The sequence below is a fragment of the Cryptotermes secundus genome, unplaced genomic scaffold, assembly GCF_002891405.2.
Source record: "Cryptotermes secundus unplaced genomic scaffold, Csec_1.0 scaffold319, whole genome shotgun sequence".
Taxonomy (NCBI): domain Eukaryota; kingdom Metazoa; phylum Arthropoda; class Insecta; order Blattodea; family Kalotermitidae; genus Cryptotermes; species Cryptotermes secundus.
The window spans coordinates 164308-182865 of record NW_019724587.1 but is presented as its reverse complement, the minus strand read 5'-3'; the positions used below and the strand labels follow the sequence as shown (position 1 = coordinate 182865).

The 18558-nt window shown below is 39.5% G+C and overlaps 1 protein-coding gene across 1 annotated transcript in view; it reads left to right on the top strand.

The window, feature by feature from the left end:
* The window catches only part of LOC111862315, a gene marked incomplete at its 3' end in the record, with an annotated part of 152947 nt that overhangs the window by 90960 nt on the left and 43429 nt on the right, over positions 1-18558 (top strand). The window contains exon 2 of the mRNA XM_023847600.2: positions 14422-14820. Coding sequence (XP_023703368.1) covers positions 14422-14820 — 399 coding nt within the window. The remainder of the gene's footprint in view (positions 1-14421; positions 14821-18558) is intronic.

The following is an 18558-nucleotide window of genomic DNA, read 5'->3' as shown; positions in this document are numbered from 1 at the left end:
CACTTGTCTTGGTGCTGACTCTGTAATTGGCTACCAGCTGTTGAGTACAGCACGTAAATAAAACCAAGAATTGAATTGAATTGAATTGAATTGAATTGAATTATTATTATTATTACTATTATATTAGGTACAGATCAACATATAAAGTTCAGATGTAGTTGCGCATTAGTATTGTCACGCATGAGGGGTTTGCATGAGTAATAATAATGGATTCTAGATTAGATGATTGGATTTATTGGCATTTCTTTACATTTACAATTATAACAGCTCACAATCGACGACTGTCTGCAACTCGATCCATTTCTTCCTGGACTATGAGTGTCTTCTCTTCTACTGTGCCCAGCGACGAATCACTGTTCACACATTGAACTCCTTCTGAGTTCTGATTTGACTTACGAATGAAATGAGACTCTTTTATAACATCAGCAGGACCAACGACAGGCCATCACACCGAACAGTTCATGTTTTAGTCTCTTGTATCCGTTGCAGCGAAAACTAATGAACCGTTGCCCAGCAAATGGTCATATTCGTCACAATATAATTATAACTCTAAAAATCTCTTATGTAGTATGTAACAATATAATAATGTTATTATATTAGTATACATAACAGAAGTGAGTTGTACTGACTGGTATAAAAAGCAGCCATGAAGAGAAAAAGATGTTTCTGTAACAGTAACAAGAGTTCTGTTGGCTTGTGTTATGTAGCATCATATTCAGCTCTCAGCCTGTTTACCGGGGTATACTGACTATGTTGCTGGAGCCATTACTATTCAAATTCATTAACATACTTGCATACTATTTAGCGTTTTATATATTCTGCAGATTAAACAGCGATATTAAGCAGCATCACGTAACCAATCTGCGCCCTTTTATGGTCCAAAATGTGTTGTTAGGCTTGTGTAACTGTCCAGTTTATGGGAAGGTCAATTGATGTTTGTGTACGGTTAGGGTTTTGTGAAATTCCTCACTTTCGCCTCACAATTTGAAATGTTCCCCCTGAGACAAGCAGCAAGTGGCTTGGGTCAAGCTTGAAGCCAGCTGCCCATTCGTAAATCAGTAAATTTAATGCGTAAAACAAGGCCGGGTTCTTTAGAAATTCTAAACTTGACAGGGGAAGTCATAAATTTAGCAGCGTCGTTTCCTGCTACCCCAAAATCTCAGTTTGACAGCTACGCAGCAGGTGGCAAAGTTCACCCCTAAACTGTACACTAGTGGAGATTCGCTTTCCTAATTGGAGGAGAATGATAAGCAAACTCCCAGTCTGCCCCGTCCAGCCAATCATCGTCTGAAGTGGGAGGTCCTTTGCCCGAATTTTGGGTAACCAGGGCAAATATTACCGTTCAGAGGGTGCTTGGCAAGGAGGACTCTGAAAGTTACATTCACCGGGGGTACACGTGTTCTGATCCCCGTAAACACGCCCTGTGGTGACTATTAAGTGTGCGTCCCAGAACAGTAAGTAAGCCTACATCCACGAATCTGTGAAGTGTACCACTACGGGCTGTTTCTATTTAATTAGTACAAATTAAATAAAGACTCCATACAGTTAATTGGTGTTGAGATGACTTCCCTACGCCAAAAGCCCCACTAATCACCCAAGTCGTGGCCATTCAACACGCCCTGAGAGGAGTCGAATTGCTCTACCGGAGCTAGCAGAACCGAAGAAAAACGGTTACACTTGTGCCTTTCAATTGTACATTTAGCACTTTCACGAACTTAAGGCTCAGCAACTACTCTTACTGGGGTTACGGAATAAGCGGGATGCGGAGCATCTAACGCGTATAGGATAGACGAGATGTAAATGAAATACTGGTTGGAAAACCTAGAGTGGGAGACTATTTGGAAGGTCTGTATGGGATGGACCATAATATTGTAACGAATATATCAGCGGTTCGGTAACACACGTTCCCGCGGCAAAGAACATAAGCTAAAGTCCATTGTTAGCCAACGACTCGCCAAACACATATTGCCATGGCAACGGATAAAACAGAGTAATAAACGAACTGTCGGAGATGGTGATCTACGAGTATATTCGGTTCCTCTAGAAGATAGTTGAGTTCAGTGGAGTTCAGTGTTCAGCAGCGGACAATGGAAGCTGTAGAAGTAACAGTTTCGTAAATCAGAAGCAAGTCAGTTACAGTAAGAAGAGAAGGCACTCGCACTGAGTAGGACTCGAGCCAGTCTTAGAAAATAACTTCTGTTTATAAGCTGTTATAATTCATTACAATTGTAATCGAAGTGCCAATAAATCCAATAATCCAATCCAGAACCCGCTATTGTTAGTCACGGTACTCCGAATACTTGACAATATTAACATGGATTTAGAAGAAATCTGGCGAGCGTGTAGACTGATTTAAAATTATTCAGGATGAAGGGGGAAATAGTTATCTCTTGTGAATATCATAATAAACAGTGTCCTGTAGATTTCTTGACTAGCTGAGCACGTGTTTCCTTCTCAAGAGGATCTCTGTTGCGATTATCAAATATCCTTTGAAAAATATTACTTTATGCAAAGGTCAAGATCCTTATATTTTTGGTATGTAATTATATATATATATATATAATTACATACCAAATTAACAGCCCGAAGGTTAGCTACAATGTAAACACGAGCAAATGAAACATATCCTTACGAAATTACATCACATACGATTATTTGTTTGTAATACAACTCTCTCTGTCTCTCTCTCCTGTTGCTCCCAGTTTGGAGCACAGGGCATCCTTGAAACGCTTTGTTTCACTTCAGTTTCTTATTCCTAAGACAGTCAGTACGACGCCTTGGACGGGAGATCAGGCCGCCGCGAGGCCGCTATCTACACAAACATAGAATAAAAGCAAACATCCAAGTCTTGATTGGGATTCGAACCCACGATTGCAGCGTTCGAGTGAGCGAAGAAACTTCATGTCTTAGACCGCACGGCCACAGTGATCGACAGAATACAGTTAATGTTTTAATACTTTATTTAAGAGAATGTAACTATAAAGCACAATTAAGGAAAATCATTTTTGTTAGAGACATATTTTTCAGTTTCATTTTAAGAATCGGGTTTTCTTTGCAATAATGTAAAATGCCATACTTTACCGAATAAGACCAAGAATTCGGTGCTACAGACACTTTCTGATCCAGTTTTATGCGGAAATAACTTTATCAATGGGTCATTGGAGGTTATAAATACTTGTTAAGTAAGATAAAGAGCGTGGTTCAGGGACGGCGAATAAGCCGCTATATATCAAACACGCCCTAGGTTATCCGCACCATCAAGTTCCATTAATGAGTGAAATCCCCAACTATCATACCCCAGTCGCCTTCATGTGTAGCGGTTGCGCTGTAGTATTCGAGGGCTTCGCCACCTCGTACGGCCAGCCTAACTTTTCAATGCCATTCAGCACAGTAATGAGATTGAATAATATAATTACGGGTATTTCCGTTGGCAACAAGAATAATTTTTGGTGCTAATCTTGTTAAATGGTAGGGAGGAAAAAGTCGATGCCAGTAGACGGGAAACATTTGAAAGGTAAATATTTTAAAATATTTTCACCTATGGCACGAAGTCATGAATAACAGAGGATAGTCTGTTCAGTTCAACGTAAATGGAAATTAGTTTTCTGCTGCGACATTTGCGTGTCGATTCCACACCTTACGTATCCCATCTACATACAATATTTTTCTTTTTTTTTTTTTTTAATTTTACAGTACCTGTCTTTTTCTATGAAAATGTTCAAATACACGTATATATATATCTTAGAGGCCCACCATGTTTTACGTTGGTAGTGATGGCCATGATTAACGTCACTTGATTCCTAAGCCGAATGTTTTCCTTTCGGAGTCAATATAAAAATTAACGTTGCGTTCCTACGCGAACAGTTTTCAGCGATAAACTTTGTAATTCTGATGTCTTTTACCTAAAACATGAATTAATGTTGTGCTCGTAATGGCATAGGCCTACACTAGCTATATAAACACATAAATAAGCCATTTAATAACAAGATTACGTAAAAAATCATCAAGTTCGTATAATACAGCACACTCCTCTACAGTTATGCGCATGCGCCGAAGCTTCCAAGCAGGAGCTACACTAATATGGTGTTAAGTGAACCGCTTATATATATATATATATATATATATTGATTGATTGATCAGTANTTGCTCTGTGCTTCAAGTCGCTGCTGATGACGCTGCTTCCGGCATCAGTTTTTGGTTTTTGGTGTCTCTCTTCGTCTGATGCCTACCCTTTGACCTGTCCAGCAAGGGAGGCCCTGCCAGTAGCTACGCTACCGCTGGTATAGCTCTCAAAGTCCTTGGCATACTCAAACCCCCTCACCACGATAAGGTGGAGACACCAACGAGGGGGTATATATATATATATATGGGGACGCATCGCATATGTATGAAATATTCCTAAGAGTGAAGAATTGAGTAAATGTAAAAATGTGTAAACTGAAAGTATATATCGATATCTAATTAATAATCTCTTTTGAAAAGCGTTTCCATAGTTACAAATTTAAACCTTAGCTCATTTCAAATTATACCTATTATTTCTAATCGAAACACTTAAAGTAACATACGTACATCAACCTCCCATATTATGTGGGCCCTTTGTTACCACGGCTTGACACATCCTCAGGCTGCGGATGGAAGTGACCCTATATATGGAGCATAGCTGCCAATATGTTGAATTAGAAGTCGCGGACAGCCGGCAAGAAGTGTCTTTGAGCCCCAGGAGTCTAGCAGAGGTTATTGATTTTAAGCAATTATTTTTGTATCCTGGAAGATGCTCTTCTTACTTGGTCTTACTCTTCTTACTTGGTCTTAGTTCCTCCAAACCGATGATGGAACAGTACCCACAATACGCCCCGACGCCCCGCTCCACAGACTGTAGACACCTGCCCACGCAAGTTCCTCGGTTGCCGGTTTTTCTATCCTGAAGATACAGGCGATACTTTCCTCCGAAATGTCGGTCCACACAAGATCTACACAGCGCCACGTCCCAGAAGACGTCATTTTTCAAGTATGGTTTATATTTGAAAATTAAGTGATACGTGGTGTGTTCAAAAATGAATAATTCGAATGACTATGAAAATGACTTCAAAGAGGAAAAGCACAATATGCTCTTTGGGAGCGAGGACACGATGTGTTGTGTGATCCTTCAGAAGTCCGTCGATTTCTTTTCTGGCGTAATTTACTTCATCACCATTGAGAGCAGCTTAACTATTCTTTACACAGTACAACTCAGAATCTGCACTGATGAGTATCGGAGACATGTAGTGTTGATTGTAAATTAATCAACAAAAAATTTTTTGAGCTTGAAGATTGAAGGCATTTAAGGTTTTATTGCCTTTTTAAGAGTATTGAAGAGCTTAACTGTTGGTCAGAATGTAACGTTAATCGGCATAAGCTTTAGGTACATAAAGTGTACTGTAGACAATCTGGTTTCCCCTCGCGAATCCTTTTGTGGAACACTAAAATATCTTGGAGCTGCGTAATTAAGAATGTCAGTCAGTAGGAGTTTTGAAATTGGCGTTGATTATTTTTGACGACAAATCTTTATTATACAGACATGCGTTGTCTTCGCTCGGTGGGAAGCCGGGATCGTGGGTTCGAATCATACTCAGGGCACAGTATTTGTGTTTATGTGTGTACGTTTTTCTCTGTTTATGTACATGTAAAGGCAATGCGACAAGCTCATCATCTGCCCAAGGAGTCCTACCGAATGTCTAAAATCTAGTAAACCGAAGAGAAACAGAGTTTCAAGGCCAAGGCCCAAATTGGGGCTATAGCTCCAAAGGGAAAAAATACAGAGATAAGAACAGCATGGCGGGATTTACTCCCTTCGTGATGGGAGTACTGACTTATATAGTGGTTCTGAAATATATATATATAGCAATAAATCTTCCTACAAAGAAGTAGGTTCATGGATGAGAATTCATGGAAGAGGAATTATAAGCCAAAATGTCCAACACTTTTGACCAAAGTAAAAGAAATAATAAAACACACATTTTAAGGTATTTATTTTTGCAATGGGCGAAATAAGTCATAACGATTATTCGCTCGACACTCATAAACTCTATGTACGGGAGGCAGGGTCCGCACTTTTAATTTCTAGAAGGGAGGATGATTTTGACAACACTTTCTGTTCAATTTCCTTACGAGAATAAATAGGACTGTTTAGAAAATACATCATGCAACACTGTGTATATTTTCTTAGTGGAATAAACGAGACAGGTAGCAGAATGCCAACATGCAAACAATGCATGCGGAAAGTGTGTGCACTCCGATATTAATTGGACTCTTCAGTCTTGTTTACTTTCCCGTTTGGTGGCAATAAAACTAACATGCGAACCATTGTGTGTGTGGCCAGGAATGGCCGTGCAACGTATTTATACCTGCAGGTAACATATGCGCCACTTTGAAACAGTAATTATATGAATAAAAGCTTAAAATTTCTGTACGTTAAATGTAAGAAAATAAAGCGTTGGTAATCCAGGACTGCCGGTCACAGTGGCCTCGAGGTCTAAGGCATGAACTGACTTCGTCCGCTCGAACAATGGGCTCGTGGGTTCGAATTCCACTCGAGGCATGCATATTTGTCTACGTTTATTCTGATTGTGTTGTCCTCTATAGGTAGCGGCCTTGCGACGGGCTGATCCTCCCTCCAAGGAGTCCTACCGACTGCTTTCAAGATTAAGAAACTAAGTGAAAGGAAGTGATTCACGGATGTCCTATGATCCAGAGTGAGCAACAGGAAATGTGATTGACTGAATCAATCAATCAGTCCATGACTATGAACTGAAATATATATGGATTCTGGTGGGAAAACCAGAAGGAAGAACTAGACGTAGGTGGAAGGATAATGTTAAGATGAATTTTAGAGACATTGGATGATGAGGTGGCGTGGACTGAATTGATTTGTCTCATTATAAGTGCCTGTGGAGGGCACCTATGAACACGGTATTTAATCTACGGGTTCCGTACATATTGGGAATATCTTGAGTAACTGCGCCAGTAGCGGCTTCTCAAGAAGGACTCAGCTCCGTGGAATTATTAATTATAACTCTTGAAAGTATGTATAAATTATTTCTCAGTTGCTGCTGACCTATATATATGGCAGTGGGTATCGTAAGTTCAAACCAGGATGTTTAGTATTAAAGAACTAATTAAAGGAACACATATTTGTAGTTACAAAATACAATATAAAAACTCCACCACGTATGTTGATTATAGATACAAACTCCGTCGTTCTAGCCCGTAAGCGAACATTATTGACCGAGCGACCGCCGCTTGTCGGCGAAATTGGTGCCAACTTTAGCTTATGGAGTGTGTTGCGTGGTCAGCACAACGAGTTCCTACAACCGTTAATTTCGGTTTTTTAGACCGGAGCCGCTATTTCTTTGAAATAGCTCCTCAACTATCCTCACGAGGCTGAGTGGACCCCGTTCCAGACCCACTATTTCTCAGAAAATCTGGTAGGGCCGGGAATCGAACCAGGGACCTCTAGATTTATAACCAGGAATTCTGACGACTAGACCACAGAGGCGGTTATTGATTATAGATAAGGAGGATTAAATTCCTATATCATACTTTCCGCTCTTAATTTGGAGATAAGTTTTTGAAGGAAAAGTAGGTCTAGTTCTTGTATCTGACGTCTATATTTTCGCATCAGTACAATTTCATAACATGTTGCCAATATACTTACAGTTTCCAAAAATGTTGACAGAGTTTGTGAAATAGGATTAATATCTGAATATTGCAGACAATTTTCATAGATATAAAAATAAAACGTGAAACGTATCCATCGAGGCCTCATTTTTTAGTTTTCCTGTTCACTCTGTTTACAAGAGATTTCCTTAAAAACGAGTTCCTTTATGTCCATTCTATTGTGCTCAAGAGAAGAGCAAACCGACCCTAACGACTTCTCCTCAAACATCATTTCACTGTATGTCTGACTTCACGATGATTGATGCGAATTATTATTTAGAAACAGCAGCATGAAACGACAAGGAAATTCATGCTTTCTTATTTGAAAAGTCAAACAGCGTATCGCCATAAAGAATGATCAAAGAAGTTTCTTTACTGTACTTTTCTACGGGCCCAATTAAAATTCGTATTAAAAAGTAAAGATCTACTTTATAACGAAAATGAAGTTGAAGATACAGAAGACCTCTTAAAATAATTTACCGTGTTGTGGTAAAAGTGAAAAGGAAAAGCCAGTGTTTCCTATACAAATTGTTTACAAAAAGTACTGTGTGTTATAGACCGCTTATTATTTTCGATTTATGTACGTGAAATTTGAGGGTCAATTTTGTTTATAAAGGAAATTTAATTTCACTTGTAAAAGGAATTTTTCTTATTTTAATAGCATTCCTTTTAAATATAGGCTGGTAAATAAAAAATAGTGGAATTGGAAGCGTGATTTATAATAACGTAAATCTGTTGCTTAATGCATAGCGGATAAGAATATATATATATGGAGAGAAATTTTCAAATCGTAATAATCGGCCGACATTTCAAATAATATTTGTACCATATTTTGTCACTATGTGAAGGAATCAAATCCTCGCAGACCGTGATTAGTAAACTGTAATTTCTTTGCGTACATAATGGATAAAGATAAGCAGTATAATGTAACGGCTTGGAATAAGCAGATGTCAGGGAACAAAGTGACGAGAAGAGGCCTAGTTGTACCTAAGGGAGGGGATATAACAGGCGAATAGAAAAATATGTATTGAGCAGTTTGTGCTCTTCACCGAGTGTTGTTAGGATGAACAATTAAAAAAGGATGAGATGTGCAAGGAATGTAGCACGCGTGGGGTTTATAAAACTACACACTGAATGTATCCTGAATCTTGAAGGGAGATTTATTAGATGCAGATCAGGAGGGAGTAAACTGGGTTCAAGAGCCTCAGAATAGGTACACTCATGGGCTTTTAGGAACCTGAGATAAATCTTGGCGTTTCGTAGAGTGCGAAGAATTTATTGACCAGATGACCGACTAAGCTTCTGAAGGAGGACTAATTTCCATAAAGTCTCTTATTTGGTCAATTTATATTATACCAGCTTAAATTAGTTTCATAGTCAAACGTTACAGAATGAGATTAAACCGTATTTCGACCTTAGTTAGTTATTGGAGAGGGTGGGTTTCCCCATGCACTTAGACCTATATTGGTCCATTGTGCTTCCCTCTATGATTTCTACCAGTCTCTATATCCTACCGGTACTGGTGCTTACCATCAGTCCCGCCCAGCCAGCGAGACCGGCTCTACTAGCTGAGAGGTATCTATAATGCTTCCCCCATCTACCAGAGGTATTAGAGACTGCTGTTGGTCGGGAAACGTCCGTAATTTGGCTCAGTGATCTCCTTTGGAGATATGAGGTTCGTTTACGTGCCGTAAAGCTACGACACGGGACCCACGGCTTAAAGTCCCTCCCGGAGGACTTGTTCCCTGAATTTTTCCGCCCTTAAAAATTCGACGACCTCCGCTGGGTATTTGAACCCGCGTACTACGAGTCATGAGGTGGGAACGTTACCTCTAGACTACGGAGGCCGCTTATTTCGACCTTAAATGTGGAACCTAAAAATTCAGTTTCTCTTTCTATGATGCGTAGGCTATGTTGCGTAATCATATTTCCCAAGACTAATGATCTAATAGCTATATTTTACTTGCTATATAGGAGAACGACTTTTGGTTTCATTTTGTTGGATAGACTATTCTTTATGACAGAAAATGCATATGGAGCCCTTCCTGTAAATGCAGCATTAGCAGTGTGGGCTCAGTTCGCTTATAGTAGTGGTTAAAATTTCAAAGAGCCGGGAAATAAATTTCATGTAGTTACTTCCTCTGATGGAGCCTTTCCCAACTAATTATAGTCCCATACGTCTCAACAAAGATAGATCTACGTGTTCCTGTACCACAGAAACAAGCCAAATTTTCTAGTTTCCTTTGCAGAAGGCAATATATAAAACTTCGGTTCATTGGCGGTCGTTCATTTCTTCTGTAATATTAGAACATTTCATTTGTTTGGATAATCGCGATTTACTGACAGACACCGGAAATGGCGAGCATTATCAGCGGCCACTAAAAGAGGAAAGATGAGACTATAATTCGACATACTCTTGCCTCTGATATTTTGCAGAAACGTGAATTACTTCCTGTAGCTAGTAAGTGGGCCAAGGGTAGTGGAGAGCACAGTGTTACGGATTGTTTACTTTCCTTGAGCTATTGCCTGACTGTATGAGGTAATTCATGTTCCTGCAAAAACATTTGAGACTACATTAGGATACTTTTTTGTAGAAAATGGGCGTTCTTCGTTCACAGAAACAATCGCGTGGACGGGTTTCTGACAATGGTGAAGGATCATCACAGTATTTCTACTTGAGCACTGTCCATTGCCTGAATGAAACGATACACAATTAGTAAGCTGGCTCTGTCATCCTCAGATAAATGGGACAGGACACGCATTATGTGATGTCCTTCAAAATAAGTCATTACGAAAAAGCCCAGAGTCACCGAAGAAGGAAAAAACATCCTTTGAAACGTTTTATACATATAAATAATGGATAGTGTCCAAAGAAAATCCATGATTAAACAACTAAAACAGAAGTCAGAGATATATGGGAGACTTATTTGTATCCACGCGGTGCCTTAATTGGCAGATCATCAGGTAATTGTTGCTTTTCAAAATACTGTGTAACTTGGCGCGACTTCATAGTCCTAGAGTATAGAAAGAGAACAAAAGAAGTGCTTAACATTGTGCCTGTACTTTTCACTTATTATTTAGTACGAGTACTTCAGGGTTTATAGTACGTATTTTGTGACTCGGAGGCTATGAAGTCTGTAGACCTAACTCAATACTCTGGAAAGCAATAGTGACGTCATGATCTCCTAGTTTAGGCACTAAATGGATAAGAATAAAACTGTCATATTTTTTAGTCGTCGTCGTTGTTATTGATGATGAAGAGTAATCGTAAAGTTTCTTTGGACAGTGCCCATTATCAGATATACTAGTATAAGAAGTTTCAGGGCCTGGCTTTGTTTCTTCTTCAGTCAGTCTTGGCCTCTTCGTAATGGCTCGCTTGGAAGGATATCACAGACTACGCGTCTCTTCCGTCTGTCAGAGGATGACGGAGGCAGCCTACGAATTGCGTGATGTTTCATTCAGGCAACGGACCGCTCACGTAAAGTGGTGCAATGATACTATATCATTGTCAGAAACCTGTAGAACCCCACGGTCTTCTGTTAACGAAGAGCGCCCATCTTAAATTAGACATTCTAGACTTTCCTTAAATAAATTACACGTTATAATCAAGCCTATTGTGAGGAAACGTAGGCTGTTTCCTTAGAAGTGATTTGCTCATTATCGAAGAACGAAGAAAACGTCTGTTGCTTCCATTATATAAATACCACAAATTTATCTTCATACCCCATTTAATCCAGTTAGCTATAATTAAACGAAAACAAAATCCTTTTTACTTGGATGTAAAAATGCTACCGACGGTCACGGTAGTCGAGTAGTCTAAAGCATGCACTGTCTTCGCTCCCTCGGAAGCTGGGATAGTGGGTTTGAATTCCACTCAGGGCATGGATGTTTGTGTGCGTTTTTCCGTGTTTGTGTACAGGTAGAGACCTTGCGACGAGCTGATCACCCGCCCAAAGAGTCCTACCGTATGTCTAAGATCTAGTAAACCGAAGTGAAACGGAGAGTTTCATGGAGGTAGGCCTAGGCCCAAACGAGGGCTGTAGCGCCCTACATGAAGCCTGTTTCTGGATCTCCACTGCGAACTTGATTTATTGCACCACACTCATGTTGACACTGTCAGTTGCGTAAGGCATGTACATTAATACACAGTATACAGTAGTTTAGGAATTCAGTATAATATTTTTAGAAGATTAATTCCCAGTGTATTAAGCGAAAGTTTAGTGTATTTCATGTTCTGTTTACGGAAAAGCTCATGTTGTGGTCATGTCGTCTCGAAACTTCTCATGAAACGTTCGTATGAACTTCGTGTTATTACAGTTCAATTCATATTTCACTTTCGATTTAATTGAGTCATTAATGCCAGCATCGCAAACCGAATAATTGTCTGTCCTGGGAACAACACAGCCCTGCTTGCGGTAGTTCCCGAAGTTGTGTGTGAATATATATTAGCAGTATATGAAATTATTCTCTAGAGTACCGACAAACGCAGGATATCCGCGCAACAACTACATATAGCTACATATTTCATTATAATAGCTAATGAACCTTTGGAAAGAGCATTTTACATTTTTTATCCGAATAAATGAAACGCGTATTCCTATGCTGAATTTGATTCAGAAGAAAATTAAGAGGAGAGTGAATTCGTGTAATGCTTGCTACCATTCAGTCTATATCCTTTTGTCTGCTCGTCTGCTGTCTAAAACATAAAAACATAATAGGAAAATTATAATGTTACGTGTGGTTCTGTATTGGTGGAAACTTGGTCTCTGATAATAAGGGAGGAACATAGACTGAGTGTGTTTGAGAACAGGGTCCCGAGGAGGATATTTGGATCGCAAGAGAGGTAAAGTGACGGGAGTTTGGAGAAAACTGCATAATGAGGAGCTTCATATCTTTTACACTTCGACAAGTATAAATAGAATAATCACGTCAAGGAGGATGAGATGGGCAGGGTATGTAGCACGCTTGGGTCGATTAGGAATGCATATAGGATTTTTGTGGAAAAACCAGAAGGAAAAAAGGCTAAGAAGAAGAAGACGTAGGTAAGAGAATAACATTAAGATGGATTTGAGGGGGATAGGAGTGTGGCGTGGACTGGATTGATGCTCAGCATAGATACCAGTGGAGGGCTGTTGTGAACACGGTAATTAACTTTCAAGATCCATAAAATTTTGGGAAATTTTTGAGTAGCTGCGGAATTGGCAGGTACTGAAGAAGGGCTCGAATCATGGAGGTATTTAAAAAGTTTAAAAATAACCCGAACTATACAAAACACGCGTAGTTCGTTGAGTTGGTATGGTACGAGTCGGAAGGTAGCTGGTTCTATTCCCGATGAGGTCATGGGATTTTTAAATTTATCTAATCCTTCCAGCCACACTGTGTCCATGGGTTGACACAGCTTCTAACAGAAATAATGAGTACCAGGAATCTTCCCGGGGGTAAAGTGGCGGAAGGCGCGTAAGGCTGACAATTTCACCGCTATCTATGAGCCTGTTGTCTACAAAATGTGGGAGCCTCGACGTCCCACAAACTTATGGACCTCCACGGGCTGTTACAGGAACAGCTTTAGCTTTCTTTAGCTTACAAATCTTTGATGTTACATCGGGAAAATATAAGGCAGTCGAAGTTTGTTCTAGTGAAAATTAAACATAGACATTTGTATGTACAATATATAATCATTGCGGGATTTGACAGTATTAAGGCGGTGCTGATAATTCTATTCTTCTAGGATCTGACGCATGTAATCTGATAAATGGTTGCCTCCGTTCATTGACTACAGTGCGACAAATTCCAGAAGACAGTAATATGTAATTGCTTTCTAGTTGATGCTGATTTAATGCATTGCAGGAAATATTGAAGAAAAGCAGGCGTCATATTTATTTCCTGAAATGTTTATTTATTTTGCATTACACTAACAGGTATCTTCATACGTGTCTGTACAGTGACAACAGGAACTTGAAAATGGATGAAGAAGGAGCCTGCTCTTGTCATATATATTATATTCCTATGTTCCAGAGAAAATAGGATATTCCTACTACTTTATTACCCGTACACACAGAGTTCACAGACGGAATATTAATCATAGGCAACTGATTGTTTTCATTTCACAAAATCACTACATGTTTCTATCAAATGTTGAACATTATCTGGTGCATATTTACAAACATAAATAGATAGAAATTAATGAATTGCATACCGTAATATCGTCGATCACAGTGGCCGCACTGTCTAAGGTATCATCTGTCTTCGCTCGCTCGAACGCTGGGGTCGTGGGTTCGAATTCCATTCAAAACATGGGTGTCTGTGTGCGTTTATTCTGTATTTGTGTTGTTCTGTGTGTAGATAGCTGTCTTGCGACGAGCTGATCCCCCATCCAAGGAGTCTTGCTGATTGTTATTGGATTAAGAAGGCGAAGAACCTGGCAAGAAGCAGAAAAGGGCTGTAGAACAATAGATAGATAGATATATATCGTAATATCGCTTGATTTGGAGTTGGATCCATTTGCAATGAGTTAATTATAGAGTCATGTTTATACCACATACGATAAAATGCGTAAATATGTATAAAATTCTTATAGTATATTAAAGGGTCGTAGGATGTTACAGAGCAAATTTCCAACATAACTACTGTGACTAAACCAGATCAGAAATAAGGAAATGAGAGAAGAAGCAGTTGATAGATATGAATGTTTCACTGTAATGCATGCATTGTTTCTTGTTTTTTCAGCAGGAGGAGCGGATGGGTTGGAGATAAACCCAGTGACGACAGTGCTGCCCCTCGTGATCAGAAACGGCACCGTTAACAACGTAGTGCTGGACTGTGACTACGCGTTAAACGATGATGACTACGCGACTAACGAAAAGAATCCGGGGGCTCTCGTTGTGAAATGGTTCTTCAACAACGACCCCGCGCCAGTGTACCAATGGATACACTCGAAGAAACCGCAGGGTTTAGGCGTTCTCAACGGCAAGTTGAATCTTGAGTACCGAATCTCAGACGACAACGCCACAATGTACCGAGCGCTGCAGATCATCAATCCTACGACAGAACTGTCCGGGGAGTACAAGTGCACTGTGTCCACCTTTGATGACGAGAGATCGCAGACCAGAAAAATGATTATTTACGGTAAGTCTGCCGCATTGAGGAAATGATAACACTGTATTAAATTGTCTATAATGCACTGAAACCAGGTACTTAAAGTTCATATGCTTAAGACAGTCTCAGTCTTTTTTGAGAAAGATGTAATTTGAACATACTTCAACACTGAGACGCTTCCTTAACAACCCCAGATGCTCTTCCTAGATTGACAATTTCATTCTCAGTGACCTTAATTGTAAATGTGAACTGAATACATAACACAATTACCGCCTTTGTTCTTACAAAAAGTACTCGGAAGAAAAGCTCTAACTAAGGTAATTACAATTTTTGAAGGAATTCATGAATGTTGGAAGATTCAAGTAAAATCAGCTGCTTGTATAAATAGAATATTTGATTGTTGAAACAATTTATCACAGTCCATTTCACCTATTCCAGAAATCTGATGTTTTCAAATAGGTGCATCTGTTAAGTTTATATCTATCATAGCCGTACAAATTCAGAACGGGTTCTTGTAAAGATTTCTAGGCCCATAATAGACTGAGTAATTTTTTAGGCTAAATGTTATACAGCATTTATAAGGAAAGGAATAAGAGATTCGATATGTTTCTTAATTATAATAAATGTCTTAAGGGTTCATATCCTTGGCTTTTGCCTTCAGTCTACAAATATAGTTAAAAATCTGATGTACTGTATCTGCCTCATACAAAGAGAGGTGGATTCTTTGCGACTGCTTACACCTGAAATGGTGCTGATGCCCTGGTGCTGCTGATACGAACTTCAGGCGTCACTCTACAGTATTGTGAAGTATCTGTTCCCGTACTGTGTTAAATATTCACCATAAAAATATTTGAATTACATGTCGAATGTCTTCATGCAGATTGTGTTTCATGTAATTGACCAATTTTCTGTAGGGATTTGATGAAGTTCTCTTTGCGCTTCATGTAAACTAAGGATTACCCTCACACGCATCAAAATTAAATTTCCCCTACGATGCGAATACGGTTATGTCTTTCTTATTTTATACGGTTTCAGTCTCACGATATATAGGGAATTCTAAGATAATTACGCGGTTTCAGTCTCACAATATATAGGGAATTCTAAGATAATTACGCGGTTTCAGTCTCACAACATACAGGGAATTCTAAGATAATTACGCTGTTTCAGTCTCACAATATATAGGGAATTCTAAGATAATTACGCGGTTTCAGTCTCACAATATATAGGGAATTCTAAGATAATTATGCGGTTTCAGTCTCACAATATATAGGGAATTCTAAGATAATTACGCGGTTTCAGTCTCACAATATATAGGGAATTCTAAGATAATTATGCAGTTTCAGTCTCATAATATATAGGGAATTCTAAGATAAATATGCGGTTTCAACGCTACGACATGTTTCGGTCACTCTTTCTGGCAGTACTTATACACTCTCTCTCAAACTTCTCTGCTGTTACCCTCCACTGGCAAATGTTTACAGTTTGGGGGAAGTTCGTATTGTTGTGTTTTTAAAGTGCAGGTCTTTAGTTATAACCGTAAATAATATAAATTATACAAATTTTGCCCTATTTTCCCGAAGGGTATCCGTTATTCGCGATACAAGCATATTTCAATTTTTCAAGAGCCTCGAAATTGTTTTTATATAGTTAATTCGGTTTAAATTAAATTAAAATACGTACGATAACTTGAACTAGTTAAAATTAGACCAATATTGGTTATTTACTTTTGTTGTTATTACAATTTTGTCATTTTTATTTGGTTTCATTAACCTGCTATCCAATGGGTACCAGAGGATCTTTCCCCGAGGGTAAAACGGCAGGGACTTGAAGCTGATCACTCACCTCCAACTAGTGCTGAAATCAAGGAAATGTGGATCTATACATCCACTCCCCCATACGCCTTCATTGCGTAGTACTTAATTAGTTAAGCACATGGACAACTTTACCTTATAGGCGTGTAGTCCTGCGTCCTGTGTAATGATCGTTTCCTTGATGGGTACGGCAGCACCAGGTTCTCTTAGGGTATGTGTATTCTCACGTCGCGCATGCGCGTATCCTCTCTATATTTCCACCTTCTGCTTTTTATTCAAGGAATATATACACACACACACAGGTCGGGAATATGCTAGGCTTTCAAGTTTAAAATGAACCACCAGTGTCAACTCATTAGTGAAATTCATCTAAATAATATTTAAGAATTAAAACACTCTGCATTTCCGCTAAAGAGCTCGGTGGATTAATGTTGAGGTGGAAAATAATTTTTGTTTATTGAGACAAAATTAATAAATATTGTGGCCTGCAGACCCATTGCTAGACAATAACCGCGAAACAAACAGCTGTACAGCGGCAGTCACTAGACAACGATACGTAAACAGCAACAGAGGAATCATGTTTTCTGTGAGGTCCTTGCCGAGATTTTATACGAGTAAACAGGACAGTTAGGAAGGAGATGAGTTAGTGAAGTGAAGAGTAGTTGGTTGGTGCGTGAGTGAGTGAGTGAGTGAGGATGGCTGAGGCTCAGTCCTTGTGAGCCGTTGCTGTGAGCAGCTGGTAGGTGAGGCACGGGGACAGTTCGGGAACCCGGAGGATAGGGAACGTCCACCGTTGAAAGCCGTTACCAGAAAACTAATGAAGTCGCGGCAGGCCGAGAAGACTTAAGTGTGTGTTCGAGCCAACTGCAGAGTGACAGCAATAGCGCTGTAAATACTTGCAGACACGATAAATCCGATTACCAATCCAAACCCCGTCTGTAGTCACACTCAATGCATTGACAATATACTCAGTGGAGAAAATGTTAAGACTAGTACATCTAAAGATAAAGTTGCCCTGAGCTTAATTAATGGAGCACCATGCTATGAAAACATAGCTCCACCATTCTTGACCTTGGCATTAAACTGAGCTGAGTAATTAAATTTACGCGCCGGCCGCTTTACCGACGGGGAGAGAGCCCGCGGTACCTATTAGATAGGAGGCCATGTTGGCCCAAAGAGACGGTCTGGACGCTGCGGAGTGCCCGCATGGCCTTTCCAGGAATCTAACTCTTGCCGTCCAGGCCTTATTCCATTGCTATACCGACTGAACTATCAGGTCATATAATTACCATTATACTTTGAATGGTTAAACCGCTTATATTATCCCTGATTTCAGAATTACCTACCGAGGTAACTACAACCAAGAGGTGCAAGTCCTTACTCTTTTCTTCCTAAACGTATGATTTTATTCTTCCACAAGAAGTTGAGGACATAGTCGTCAGTTCCATGTTTATTATTCCGATTTTCTGCATTTTCAATTGTCGTTTCAATTGTCCTTAGGAATGGGCAGAATAGACATAGTGTTCGTTTCATAAATATAGAGCAAACCTGGATCCAACCCATTGCATTACTTCTTTGGTGGATCCAAAATATCTTTTTATGAAGCTTGTCCACACTGATGTCTTGTTAGTAGGCACAGAAGAAAAAGTACTTTACAGATTTTCCTGCCCGTTTTGAAATTCAATCTTCTATTTTATTAGCAAGAACAATATATAAAATACCAAACTATTTTATTTAATATCAATCCTCTGTGATTTGTTAAAGATGAATTTCACGGTTACAACTGGTCCACTTCATGAATTTTTAAAGTAAGATCATATAAAAAGCCGTGCTATACCTCAAGCGGCTAGTCATCGACTTCCCACCGCGGCGGCCCAGGTTCGAGCCTAGGTCAGTTCATGTGGGATTTGTGGTGGATGAAAGTGGCACTGGGGCAGGTTTTCTCCGAGACTGAATC